Source organism: Lycium barbarum, chromosome 9 (genome assembly GCF_019175385.1).
Source record: "Lycium barbarum isolate Lr01 chromosome 9, ASM1917538v2, whole genome shotgun sequence".
Classification (NCBI taxonomy): domain Eukaryota; kingdom Viridiplantae; phylum Streptophyta; class Magnoliopsida; order Solanales; family Solanaceae; genus Lycium; species Lycium barbarum.
In genome coordinates, this window is record NC_083345.1 from 6357363 (window position 1) to 6371061 (window position 13699).

General features: G+C 35.4%; 1 protein-coding gene across 2 annotated transcripts; it reads left to right on the top strand.

Annotated features, from left to right (window-relative positions):
• Positions 1-212: 212 nt before the first annotated feature.
• LOC132608781 (putative ion channel POLLUX-like 2) lies at positions 213-13402 on the top strand. Of its 2 annotated transcripts, none has more exons than XM_060322525.1 (24): positions 213-584; positions 1689-1765; positions 1887-2005; positions 3000-3286; positions 3780-3851; positions 5207-5282; positions 5401-5499; positions 5576-5730; positions 5810-5914; positions 6118-6204; positions 6656-6740; positions 6821-6968; positions 7317-7393; positions 7482-7562; positions 8023-8214; positions 8298-8411; positions 9855-9947; positions 10039-10165; positions 10234-10310; positions 11623-11670; positions 11788-11857; positions 11962-12035; positions 12545-12655; positions 12728-13402. In XM_060322525.1, exons 1-24 carry the CDS (start codon positions 514-516, stop codon positions 12839-12841), a joined length of 2559 nt encoding a protein of 852 aa, XP_060178508.1. In that variant the 5' UTR covers positions 213-513; the 3' UTR covers positions 12842-13402. The 2 variants fall into 2 exon arrangements, with proteins under 2 accessions (XP_060178508.1, XP_060178507.1); XM_060322524.1 differs by having other exon boundaries at positions 214-584; positions 5198-5282.
• The last annotated feature ends 297 nt before the right edge of the window (positions 13403-13699 follow it).

A 13699-nucleotide genomic window follows, 5' to 3' on the forward strand; every position in this document is an offset into this window, starting at 1 on the left:
AAGTGAACGCTCTTTTTAAACAGGAGGGAGTATTATTGAAGTTAAAAAAAAAAAAAAAGGACTAACAGATATAGACTTTTTGGATCCTTTTTTATATTGGAAAATAAGACCCCTTTTAGATATTTTCAGAAAAAAAACAAAATTAAAAGAACCATACATTCTTTTTTTATTATTATTAATTTTTTTCCCCTTCCCTTTCTGATACATGAAACAGGAACTGAAGAACACACGTATACAAATGGCAAACATGTTAATAAACAGCAACTGCTAAAATCCAAGCTATGCTTAGTCTATGTCCTATATTTTAATACTCACTCAAATTAATATATATATATATATTTTACCGAAAGTGATTTTCTTCCTCCACACTCCATAATTATAGCTTAGCACGCATTTCTAATATTAAAATCTTGAAAACATTTCGTGGAAAACAATGCCTTTAATCTCTTCCTTCTCTGTAATTATTCAAAGGGTCATTACATAATCAAGAAACAAGAAAAGGGTAACAGAAAAATGCTTCAATTGCATTGTCCATCAACTCCAATACTGAATCCAAGATTCTATCAGATTTCTCCTTATAGAAGGTTTGTTTGTATATGTTTGTTATGAATATGTTTTATATTATGTGGTTTAGTATGATTATTAATGTGCAAGTGAACTTTAGACACTTGAAAGTTTTGTTCTTTGGGTGTATTTAAGTATTGTAAGTTTGAAAGTAATTTCAACATTTCATTACCATTTAGGCACTCATTTTAGTGTGTTCTAATCTGAGTTTCTTGCATCTTTGTGTATTTTTTGAAGTTCTAATTGCATTTTATTGTAAAAAGATACAAACTTTATGCAGAATTTGAGAACTTTGATAAAAAAAATAACATTATAGTCCTGTGCACAATAATTCTTATGATGGCATACAATAAAAAGAAGTTATGAACTATAGTAATCACAATGTTAGGAGTAGTAAGTGTTGGGATTATTTAGAAATCCTTCAAATACCTTAACCAATTTAGCTCTGCCGTACCATTTTTCCATCTTCACAGATATAGCCAAGGCATTTTGCGATTAGCATTAATAAGAAGTCCTGTAAACAGAATCGTTAGTGTTGGACTTTCCTCCATTTCAGTTAGCTGCATATCATGCTGTCACCAAAATAGAACACGACTTCCTAATCTTAAGACTTAGATTGCGGGAGAACACTGTCCTAAGGTGGAAGAAACTACTGCAGTTACTTGATTAGTTTAGTGGGAAATTTTGACTGTTGGAAGTCTCTTATTCCCAATATTCTGTGTATTGAAAATTGAACTATGGTGTTCTTTGTTTTCGCTGTCTAGAAATATCCCACTCAACCTGTTTTCCACCAAAATGTCGCATCTTTCTGATTTAACAAACTTGAAGAAACACAATTTTATAATGGATATTCTAAAGTGACAGTTCTGAATAGGTAAAGTTAAAAAGTGGTTGCAAATCAGTAAGGGTTCTTTCAAATAGTATGTTGATTATGGACTGGATATACAATTTCAGTCAGAAATTTTGTTGGTTGTATTAAATCAGGGCTTGCTAAAGTGAATACATAAGCTCAGATATTTGTGCATAAGGCTGCTAGGTCTTGCAGCTACAGCCTAAAATATTCATGTGATATAGAACCTCTCCTTTGTGCGAGTTGTTTTAACTAAAGCTATTTTAATTTCCAGAAAGTCATTGGCTTGTCCCTGTCGAAGAAACCATGTTTCTGCCTTTTGGATGAATGACTGGCTGGCCAAAAGTAAAGGTGAGTAGCTAGATAGTTTATTTTCAGTATGCTGTATGAGTGCTTATGCCAGAAATAAGCTCCAATGCAGCTGAAGTTCATGAAAGTTCAAAAACTCATCATTATATTTCTTTTCAACCAGGAAACCTGCCAAGCATTCAACAGACGACATGCAGAGAGCTAAGTTCCTTTGGAAACATGAATATATGGGAAAATCTGAATCCTCAGCCATTTGAAATGTATTTGAAGAATAGTTCTCAGGTCCCAATGCTTCTTGCATCTAACTGTAAATTATTTTCAGTTTTGAACAGAATTTTTGAAGGATTCTAGAATAATTAGTATTTGATTCTTTAGATTTAATTCCGTTTTACTTTCGGCCATGGATGATATATAGTTTAATGGTTCCTCTACTATCAAGAAAAAAGAATTCAGTGTTTCGTGCAGGGTTATTGCTGTCAGATTTCTTTGAAGTTTGTTGCTTTTGGTTCTGGCGCTGAATTATTTACTGAAGGCAAAATAACATCTCTCAACACTATAGTATTTTCCCCCAAATTTGGGTAGTTGGTCTTATCAATAATCAAGATATTAGCAAACTGAATTTGATGGTTGTCTATGAAAAACCTAGTCGTACTTCTCTGTGGACCCTTCTTAGAATTTCATGATCTGCTTCGGATTCAGTTCTCACCTTGAAACTTAAGTTGACCACCTTCAGATATCTACAGGAAATTAGTATCTGTACAGATTTTTTTTTAAAATTCCATCATAGTACAGGGAAAATTCCATTTTTTTAATGAAGTAAGTATTTGGTTGCTATGTTAGTTCTGTAAATACGACACTGCACCCAGGTCCCAGGATAGTGGAAAATCTTAACTTCTAGATATTGCCATCTTTGCCCTGAAAAATTGAGGTAGGTTACAAATTCTCCTATTGTTTAGTATAATGTTTAGAAAGTCTGATGAGGAAAACTGCATATCAAGTTGTGAGGTTGGTTCTTGATGATGTAAACTTCAGCTCCATATTGGAGCCATTGGGAGTATACAGCTACCACTTTTCTTCCAATGTTTCAGCTGATTCCACTTCCATTATACCGAGGAATTTTCCATTCTGTATTCCGTTGAGATGTAATTTTTTGTCCAACTTTGTGCGAGTTCTTCTATAAACCGATTTCTGCAATGTCGAAATTTTTAGTGGAAACACTCAAAGGTGGATCTATATTATCATGTTATATTTACTAATAGAATGTTTAAATGTGCAGGACTTCCCAGCTAAAATTGTAATAGCTTCGTTGGCATCTTATTTCCTGATTAAATTGAAGCTTCTAAATCTAATTGGTAAGAAGATGGGGATGATCCGAGAGTTATTCTTCTTTGTAACTCAAACATCAGGGGCTCAAAGTTTACCCTTTGCTTGTCTTTCTAATTCCGTGAATAAACCAATACCACTTCAGTTGGATGTGTCCTTTCCTTCACTGAAAGACATCAAATGGAGTTTAGCACGGTTAATATATTTGTTCAACATACAACTAGAGAAAAATGTCGCTATGTAAGTAAGCCAATTATACCTCCTTTTATGTATGTTGCCTTTCTATTTATCTTTCTCAATGGCTTAGCTCGTTGATGGGTGCAGAAATGACATCACGTCACGTGCTAGACAAATATTAGAAGTTTGCTTTGTAAAAATAAAATATAGGTGGCTTGAATCAGGAAACTCGTACTCGTTACTTCTTTAATTTTGTTCTGGACCTGAATCGTAATACGTATAACTTTTGAAGTATTCATGGACTTGTACTAGTAGGGTTTTAGGTCATCTGAACTTACTATTTTCTCTCATTTCAGTTGCAATAATGCACTTTTAGTTGTAATCTTTGTACTGGTCTACCATCCTTCTAGCTAGTTTAAGATTATAATGCATGGAGGGATAGGAAAAACGTATATGCAGACGGTAGTTCTTTGTAGCGCGTTCATAAAATGCAACACATGACCTTATTCGGATTTTTTCTGGGAAAGGTGAATCATCAATTTTCCATTTTGTGCAGGTTTTTTATTGTGCTTCTGGTATCATGCTTCTCATTTGTGATGATTGGTGGTTTTCTGTTCTTTAAATTCAGGTAACTCTTCCAGACATGATATTCGGTATACATACTTATTTGTACTCAAGTTATCTACAAATGTATGAAACCTATAGGAAGATTAAGTTTATCGTTTACAAATGCCGAGTAATCCTTTCTTGTACTAATTTCCAAAGATCTTCTTAAAGCACCTTCTTTAGCAGAAGCATTTTGTAGATTTCTCCTGCCTTTGTTACCTCATCACCTATTATAGAGGTCATTAGTGTTTTGGCAGTTCCTGAAGAACCAGTTATCCTAGGATCGAGTCACACCGCCATCCATCATCAAAAAGGATTTCCACGTGCTTTGGCCCATGAGCACGTGAGGAGGCATGGTGAGACATATCATAATTAAGTAAATAAAAGTGTGCTCTCTCTAATAGGTGTAGCTTTTAGATGAGATTGTCACATACTTCAACATGAAGACTCACAGAAGAGTTGATGCTTTTTGGTATAAACGCATGCTAACATGCATATGTGACAAACCAAGCCTTATATTGTACTCCCTCCGTTTAAATTTACGTGAACCCATTTGACTGGGCACGACATTTAAGAAAGAGTGAAGACTTTTGAAACTTGTGGTTCAAAATAAGTCTTGAATATTTGTGTGGCTGTAAATCATTTCATAAAGTGAATTTGTTTTCAAATTAGGAAAGAGGTCATTCATTTTGGCACGGACTAAAAAGGAAATAGGTTCACATAAATTGAAACAGAGGGAGTATGAGCTAATGGCGAAAAATATCTAGTATACTCTCGATTAGCCACTATCAACTAATAGTGACCACTTTAAGAAAGTTGAAAGTTCTTTAGGATGTTGAATAAAATAAATACTATCTGAATACTTAATTGCACCAGAGGTACAAAGCCAGTCTTAAGTGTATTTCAAGTTCCGACGTGATTTTAACCCATGATAAAGCTACCTGCATGTTTATTTGGTTTCACTTATGCCATGCTCCAGTCAGTCATGTTACTTCTCTTGTTATCTTATTTTCCTCGCTTTCCCTCTCTTTTCTTTTCTTTCCCTTTATTTTTTTCCTATTACTGAAAGCACTGTCTATTAGGAATCTTCTTCACTTTTAACTTTCTCTTGTATGAAAATTTGGCAGTATTTGGTGGTTAGTTGCTTTCAGATTTAAAAGCAACATTTATGGATATTATCTTATCCATGAGATAGTTTTATCACTGCTTTCATTGTGTGCTTCACTATATTATCGTGTCTCATATTGTATCTGATAGTGAATTTTGTTGAAGCAATATACGATAAATTATTCAATATGCCGATCTTCTTCTCCAGCTGTTTCCCTATCCACGTGTTTGTTTGCTGATTTGGGTATTTGCATTATGGAGGCAACGCAGGGGTAGTGCTAACTCTTTGGAGGACTGCTTTTGGGAGGCCTGGGCATGCCTCTGTTCATCATCTACTCACCTGAAAGTGTGGTTTATCTTTATCGCATTTGAATTTTGTTGATAAAATGTAATCTTCTTACTGATTAGCAATATTTAGATCATAACAATTATCATTACTAAAAGGATATTGCATTTGACTGCAGCAAAGAACAAGAGTTGAACGTGTGATAGGTTTCATCCTTGCCATATGGGGCATACTATTTTATTCTCGCCTATTGAGCACCATGACCGAACAATTTAGGGTAAGCTCTTGAAAATGCTATATTCAAGCTTAATGTCAGCAGTCAGTACTCAGTCCCCTGACAAACATTTGGACAGAATAATATGCAAAGACTCAGAGAAGGGGCACAAATGCACGTTTTGGAGACCGATCATATTATAATTTGTGGAGTTAACAGTCATCTGAACTTTATACTAAAGCAGCTCAATAAGTACCACGAATTTGCTGTTCGCTTAGGTACTGCCACTGCTAGGTAATTACATTGCTTAGAGTTTACCATATAAACTATGGACAGTGCTGCAAATATTACAGGTGCTTTTTCCTGTTTGCAGGCGGCAAAGAATTCTTCTTCTATCTGATCTTCCAAGAAAGCAAATGGACAAGATATCCGACAACCTCACCAAAGATCTCAATCATATTGATGTCCTTACAAAGAGGTCAGAGTCTCTTCATAGAGAAAAGGAAATGTTAGGTTGCGGAGGTCTGGAAATCGCTATAGAAGAACAAACGAGTCTTAATGAAGCTACTTCATTAATTATATAGATCACCTGTGCCTAGTGAAGCTACTCCATTAATTAAATTGAGGTTGTTGTAATTTCAGTTGCCTTCAATCTAACATTTGATACATTTTCTCTAACAGTTGCAGTTTAAGTATGACAAAATCATTTGAAAGAGCTGCAGCCAATAAGGCACGCGCAATTGTCATACTTCCAACGAAGGGAAATAGGTAAGTGACTTGTTTTCCCTTGGGCACGTTATGAAATGTTTGTCGTATCAAATGTCTTGTTCTTTAGTTCTCTTCAAATGGTAAGTGGTCAAAGGGACGGAAGGAAGTTCCTAGTTGAGTTCTGCAAACACTAAAATCACTTCTACTAATTAAATTTATCCTCCAAATAGACATGGGAGCACCACGCTCCCCAACTTAAAGAATTGTATTGACAGCATGGACTTCAGGAAGTTTTATTCTTGAGTTTTGATAATTTTCCGAGTTTTGGTTCAATATTTGGAAAATAACCAACAAACATAGTACCATATTCATCAAAATTGAAAATAATGAAGAGCGATTCACAACATTAGAAGCTGGTAAAGTATGATGATTTTCACTTGAAAGAGGTCAATCTTTCAAGTGCTTGTGCTTTCTCCTCTTTTCTTATTTGCGATAATCTTAATTTAATTAGGTATGAGGTCGACACAGATGCATTTCTCTCGGTGCTAGCCCTTCAACCCCTTCCAGAAATGATCTCTGTGCCCACCATAGTTGAGGTATGTTGCTCTGAAAGAGTACTTCAAACATCTTGAATTTTCATTTATAAGTTAGTGACACCTTCCCATATTTCTTTCAGGTTTCGAGCTCCAACACATGCGAACTCTTAAAGTCAATTTCAGGATTGAGAGTGGAACCTGTTCAGAATGTCGCATCAAAGTTGTTTGTTCAATGTTCTCGCCAAAAGGGACTCATTAAAATATACAAACATTTGCTCAATTATCGAAGTAATGTACTGTTTCTTGGCTAAATCATCTCTGTTTCATGAATTCGTTTTATTGAATGCATAACCTGAAGAGGCAGATTTGTCAAGTCTCTGATTGTCTTCCAATTTTTTTAGTTCTTCATTCTGATAGTGGTCTCAAATGCATATATTTTTTGTCAAAAAGTGGATCATCCAGTGGTAAATTTGAGTTAAATATTATGTAGCTTGTTTGGTTATGATGACTAGTTAGGTTCTTTCGCTCACTTTATCTACCTGTAGATATTTGTGACAAAATTAGCATAGCAATGTACATGGATTTGTTTCATGATTAAACACTTTTTTCTAAGAAGAACACGGTTTCGTCTGGCAGAGAACGTATTCAACCTTTGCAGTTTCCCTCACCTGGTGGGACTAAGATATAAACAATTAAGACGTGACTTCCAAGAGGTAGTCTCTTTGACTAGAATGGTTTTAACTAATGATTTCATAAAGTTTGTAGGTCTTGAAGTCATCTTCAACTCTTCTTTTCATTCAGGCTGTTGTTTGCGGTCTCTATCGACAGGGGAAGATAAATTTCCATCCAAGGGATGAAGAAGTTTTGGAAGAAACTGATAAAGTATGTTTCTCAACATCAAATAGTGCAGTTGTGTTACCTGTTAGAATAATCCAACTGTTGATGTTAAATCGACTTGGATTATCACTGTGGAGAAACAAAGATTTTTATACTAGCTTCTCTATGGAGACCTAGTTTGTGAAAGTACAATGATACACTCATACACTGCTTTTATACTATCAGAATTATTCTGCATCTGCCCTTTAAAGATATTGTATGCTGCTTATTTATTTGTAATCTGTATATCTAGTATAAGCCATCCTACATTAGTCTCAAGTAGGAGAAAGGAATATTAACTAGAAGCACATTTATCTAAGAAGATCATAATTGACTCGATCACACAATATTGTGTATGTTCTCATCAGAAAGTTCTGAAAATTGTACAAGAGTTCAAATAATTTTTTTACTATAGTCCCCTAATTTAGTTTGCTTGCATGCTGATTCTTTCACTTTAATCATACAGGTTTTGTTTATTGGACCTGTTCATGGGAAAAAAAGGCCGCAGCTTGCATACTCAGATATTTCTGATGAAAGTGACAATGCCATAAATGATTCTTACACTGTGGAAAAGAATGGACAACGTCGGAGTAATGCTTTGGAGATAACAAGAACACGCCTTGAGAATATAGTGAAACGAACAAAATCAGGATCTAAGGTATAACATATTAGGAATGGCCATTGCACCTTCCACCTTTATCGCTAAGTATTTTAGCTAACTCTGTAAGTATCTAAATACAGGGATCTGATTGGTGTCCAGGACCTAAAGAATGCATATTAATGCTGGGATGGCGGACTGATATTGTGGAAATGATTGAAGAATATGACAATTACCTAGGACCTGGCAGTACACTGGTAAGTCATGCTTCTACATATAGGCGGAGATAATTGGATGATTACCTTCTCAATTTGTTATTGGGGAACACACTTTTCTTGATTCTGCATGGCATCTGTCGATATTTCTGGGATTCATGACAAGGAAAAATCAAGATTGTCAAACTCAAAAGGGTTGCAATGTAAAATGCAACCAAAACGCTTGGTTCTAAGTAGTGGGGTTGATTTGGATTGTTATTTTTCAAGTAGATACAAGGGATTGACACAACAAACACCATGATTCTGTCAGCCCTGCTACACCATATCATTTCTTCCATGAATTTCTTGTCAACATTTGCATAGTTTCAAGCGAGGTGATTTATGGATTACATTTCAGGAAGATAATCCAGAGGTGTTTTCTTTCGTTTAAGGTTATCTAATGTTAATAAATTATGCTACCTTGCTACTGATTTTAAGTACAAAGAGACTTTACTTCATCTTGGTCGGAGATATTGAAGTGGGAAGTTTTGGCCTTGGGTAAATTGCTGATGAGTGTGACGTCTTCTTCCACCATGATTGAAGAATACCAATGAAATTGCTAGGAGAAAAGGAGAGAGGAAAGAGATTTTGTGGATAGACACCAAAGAGTAAAGAATTCGCCAATATTTTTTTTCAGCGAAGAGAGAGAGGGTTGGAAAGGGTGAAGAAATTAGGGAATTTGGGCCACGGAATCAATGGCGTTGTAGGGAGGAATCAATGGCACTGAAAAGAGAGGGTTGGAAGGGAGAAAATGAATGGGGAGAGTAGAAAAAGAAACAGACGATTTTCATTTTATTTTTTTGTGTGGCTCAAAAGCTTGTTTTCTTTTTCTTTTTTAATTATTTGGGATTAAGAGCCACATGTCTTTTTTCATTGGCTTCTTTGCCACGACTCGCTGGCGGAGCTAGGGGTGCGCAAGGGATCCGAATCCCTTTACTGGAAAATTACACTTTATATACAAGGTCAAAATTATTTTATGTATATTTAATCGACGTTGAATACCCTTGGCTTCTTCGTATGTTTATTTCTTTATATTTTGTATCCCCTCAGTGAAAATCCTGGCTCCGCCATCTTGCAAATATACAATATTGCAGTTAACTGGTCCTTGACTCAAGTTTTCCTTTCTCCCCTCGTTGGCACATCACTTTTCTAGCTTCTTTTCTACTGGAATTAGTAGGTCGTCACCTTAGAATCATACATTTATTTCAAGGGTCTTGTTTTATCCTACTGGTTCATGCAGTCGCTTCTTGCTAAGAGTTAGCCCGTAAACAACATTTTGGTGTTCCAAATGTCTTACTTCTGTGACGCATAGAGATTAGCAACAACAGCATACGATTAGCATCTGAATTAATCGCCATATCAGTGGACTTTATGACTTTAGATTTGCTTACTACCAAACTAAGTCTTCTTCTCTATCCTTTTGTTTTGCGTCCCATAAACTTGTAGGAGGTGTTATCAGATGTCCCTATGGATGACAGGCATACGGCTAGCAGACTTGCTGGTCAGGGAAAGCTAAAAAACGTTCGAGTCTCTCACAGGGTATTTTTCTGACTCATTATCTTGTGTTGGTTACCTGGATTAAATTTAGAACCGTCCATCTTAATCCGTCCACATTCATAATATTTTACAGGTTGGAAACCCAATGGACTATGACATGCTGACGGACACCATTGCAAATATTCAAAAATCATTTAAACAAGGCGAAGAATTTCCATTCTCCATTGTCGTAATTTCTGATAGAGAATGGTTACTTGGAGGTAAGAGAAATGGTGTTATCTTATATGTGATATAGATGCATGTTTAAATTTATATTTCATTTATCCAGATGCATCGAAGGCAGACAAGCAATCTGTATATTCTCTCCTCCTTGCTGAAAACATCTGCAACAAGCTTGGCGTGAAGGTATTTGGTCAAATATGTCTTCACAAATCTAATTTCCTCCTTCATTATTCTGTATAAAGTTCTTCAGTCTGTAAGATGTTCCCCTCTATTCCTTTCACAAATCAGAGACAAGTTTCAAGTGTGTCTAAGTATGCAGAGAGGTCTATGGTTGATTTTAGACATGCATGGCCAACGGGATTTTAGGAATTCTAAAACAAGATATATTGGCAGTTTTGGAAATATATGTCTTGGTTTCCTTCTTACTTCATCATTAGTACGTTATTTGTGTGGTACTGTGTGGGGGTTTGCAACCGCGGGGTAACTCCTTTTCTTAGCTTGCATAAAATTTTTGTATCCCATAGTACAGTAGCAAAGAATTAGCTTTGTCGAACTATGTCTTCTTTGAAAATAAGAGAAAAAAGGGCAGTCCGGTGCACAAAGCATCTCGCGTTCATGTAGGATTCCACGGTTCGAACCCATGACCAGGTCACACGGAAACTATTTTACTGTTGCTCCAAGGCTCCCTTCCTTCTTTGGAAATAAGAACGAAGGCTAATTCAGATAAACTATCTTTTGTCAAACTATACCTTTTGTATATCCACTTTTATCCTAAAATGAAAAGGGTGTGTCTGAAGATTTTTCTCGGAGCTTTTTTTTTCTTTTTCACTCGGTCACTGGTATCTTGAAACCAAAAGAAAACAATTTCATTTACTTGCATCATAGAATGATACCTCCTTCATGATTTCAAGATGCATGTTGTAACTCTTCAACATCATGTATGTATCTAGCAACCTTCTTTACTGGGTATTATTTCTAGCAGATGGTGATATAGCTGACAGGAGTTACTGAGACGTGTATGCTTATCTAATGACAATCTTTCCCTTTCTTACAAAATGTTTTGAAAATAAAAACTATGTTGCTGATGTAGTAGCAGTCATGTAAAAAGGTGATCCTCTTTATAGAAGAAAAAAAGAAAGAAAAGGGGTAAAAAGGTGCCAGTTTCTATTTCCTATTTTTGAGGGTTTTCATATATTTGATTTTTCAATGCTCTAGATTATTTTTTCATGATTTCTAGGTCAAAGCTATAATTAAACTATTTAATTTGGGTTGAGGTTTGGCAAGATAACATAACAATCCCTCATATAGGCTTTACAATGCAAAATCTTTCATGGTTTGAGCGCTGCTCAAATCTTCTGATCAGAGTAGCCTGATGTTTGAAGAAAATAGTCTTATTTCATCACTGTTCCTGTATTTTTCTTTACATGGAAAATTGTCAGTAACTCTACTGATTGGTTCACTATTCTGCTGTGCTGAATCAATGATCAAATTGCAGGTGCAAAATCTTGTTGCAGAAATTGTTGATTCCAAATTGGGTAAACAGGTAATTTGTTTCTAAAGAGGGCTTTTCTTGGTTAATTTAACTAAATGTGTAAGTCATGGCTTTGTTTTTCTCAAGCTGTGGAGTTCTGATGGCATGTCTGAATGTTCTGTTCTCCAGATTACAAGAATCAAGCCTTCCCTCACTTACATTGCTTCAGAGGAAGTAATGAGTCTTGTGACTGCTCAAGGTTTCAAATATTTCCTTACAAAAGCCAATGGATTCTTCTTAGTGAGGTTAGAAGTGATTCCTGAATTGTGGTTGCTTCTTTTTTTTTTTTTTTTTTTGGCACAGTTGCAGAAAATAGTCAGTTGAATGAGGTCTGGAAAGAGATATTGAATATCGATGGAGATGAAATATATGTTAAGGTAATAATTGTCTTTTTTTAATATCCGATTGTGTGTGCTATATGCATAGGATATTATGTTAATTGATGAAACTAACAAGATATCGACCAAAAGCTTCTACTATAAAAACGCACTCTTGAAAGTACAGGCTTTAGGATAAGTAGAAGTAAAACAGATTATGTGCTCCGGGAGTTAGCCATCATAAGAAGAGTGAAGCTGATGTGAGATTAGATGGGATTGTGGTGCTTAATGTAGACAATTCAATGTGAAGGCTCGATGTTTCTGGAGAATGGTATGACAAATGAAGATGTAAAAGATAGAATTAGAAGAGAATGGTAGAAATGTAGTGCTACCGGAGTGGTAAAGCAAAAGTATAGGGCCTATTTATTGCCCTAAGTTCCAAACACCATTACTTTGTCATAGATTAAACATCTCACTGTATGGACCCTCTTGCAGTCTCGTCTTTCATAGTGTTAAATGTAACGGAAACTTGACTTGGTTATGAATATATTCTCATCTTTCATTTACAGGACATTCGCCTTTACATGAAGGAAGGTGAGAAACCTTCATTTGCTGAACTTTCTGAAAGAGCACATTTGCGAAGAGAAGTTGCTATCGGATATGTGAAGAACAACAAGAAGGTATAGAATATCGATTTTCTTCTGTAGATAGAACGGACATTGGAGCTCAACCTAATGCCTCATCCATTGCAGGTTATCAACCCGGTCCCGAAATCCGAACCCCTTTCTCTTGAACCGGGTGATTTGCTGATAGTGATATCAGAACTTGAAAGAGAACAACCCGTGATCACAGTTCAAGGAAAATAATAGAGGTAGCACCTTACTTCTGATTATACCAACTACGACGAATGCCAAGTTGGATAGGTTTTCTGTTGGATCATCAGTTCTTGGCTTCTCACAACTGATGAAGAAAGAACGAAGACAAGAAACAAGGAGCAAGCACGACGCGGAGTGTTCATGAATGTTGCAGATAATAGGAGATGCAAGTTACAAGAAATACATCAAAGTTTTTAAAATTAAGCAAAGAAAAATCATTTTTGGATTGAGTTATATAGTGTTTTCTTTTCTTATTCCTTTTTTTTTTTCCTCCCTTCCACACTGGTTAAGAGGGAAAATTTGGATATGAACTCCTACATTTGTTAGTAGCAGTTTAGAATCATCAATTCAGAAAAGAGGTTTTAGAAACAGTTCAAGCCAAAATATGATTTCATTTTGTGAAGGGTTCATCTTCCAAGTTTTTGATACAGATAGATGATATACTTCTGCACTGTACGAAGGAAGATTCTTGATAACTCGTAGTGAACTAGTGATGTATAATAAATTATATTCCTTTTTTCTTGGTTCCATAGTAATGAGCTTCTTTAGACCTTCCGGTTCTTTTCATTTGTATTTTTATTGTATTTTATGTAATATTGAATTAAGATAAGCTTAAATGGGACATGGATGTTGAGGATTTATATAGTGGACTGTCACTCTTGACTTATTGAGGAAGCTCTTATAGTAGCAATGACCTTTTTTTTTTTTATATAGCTAATTATGGATAAATTATTTGGGTCATGGGGCTCTTTACTTTAGAAAAAATCTATAAATGAAATAATTGTGATTTTCGGATAGTAAGAATGATGTCGTACCGAAAAAATAAAAAATAAATAAGAGAAAGTTGAG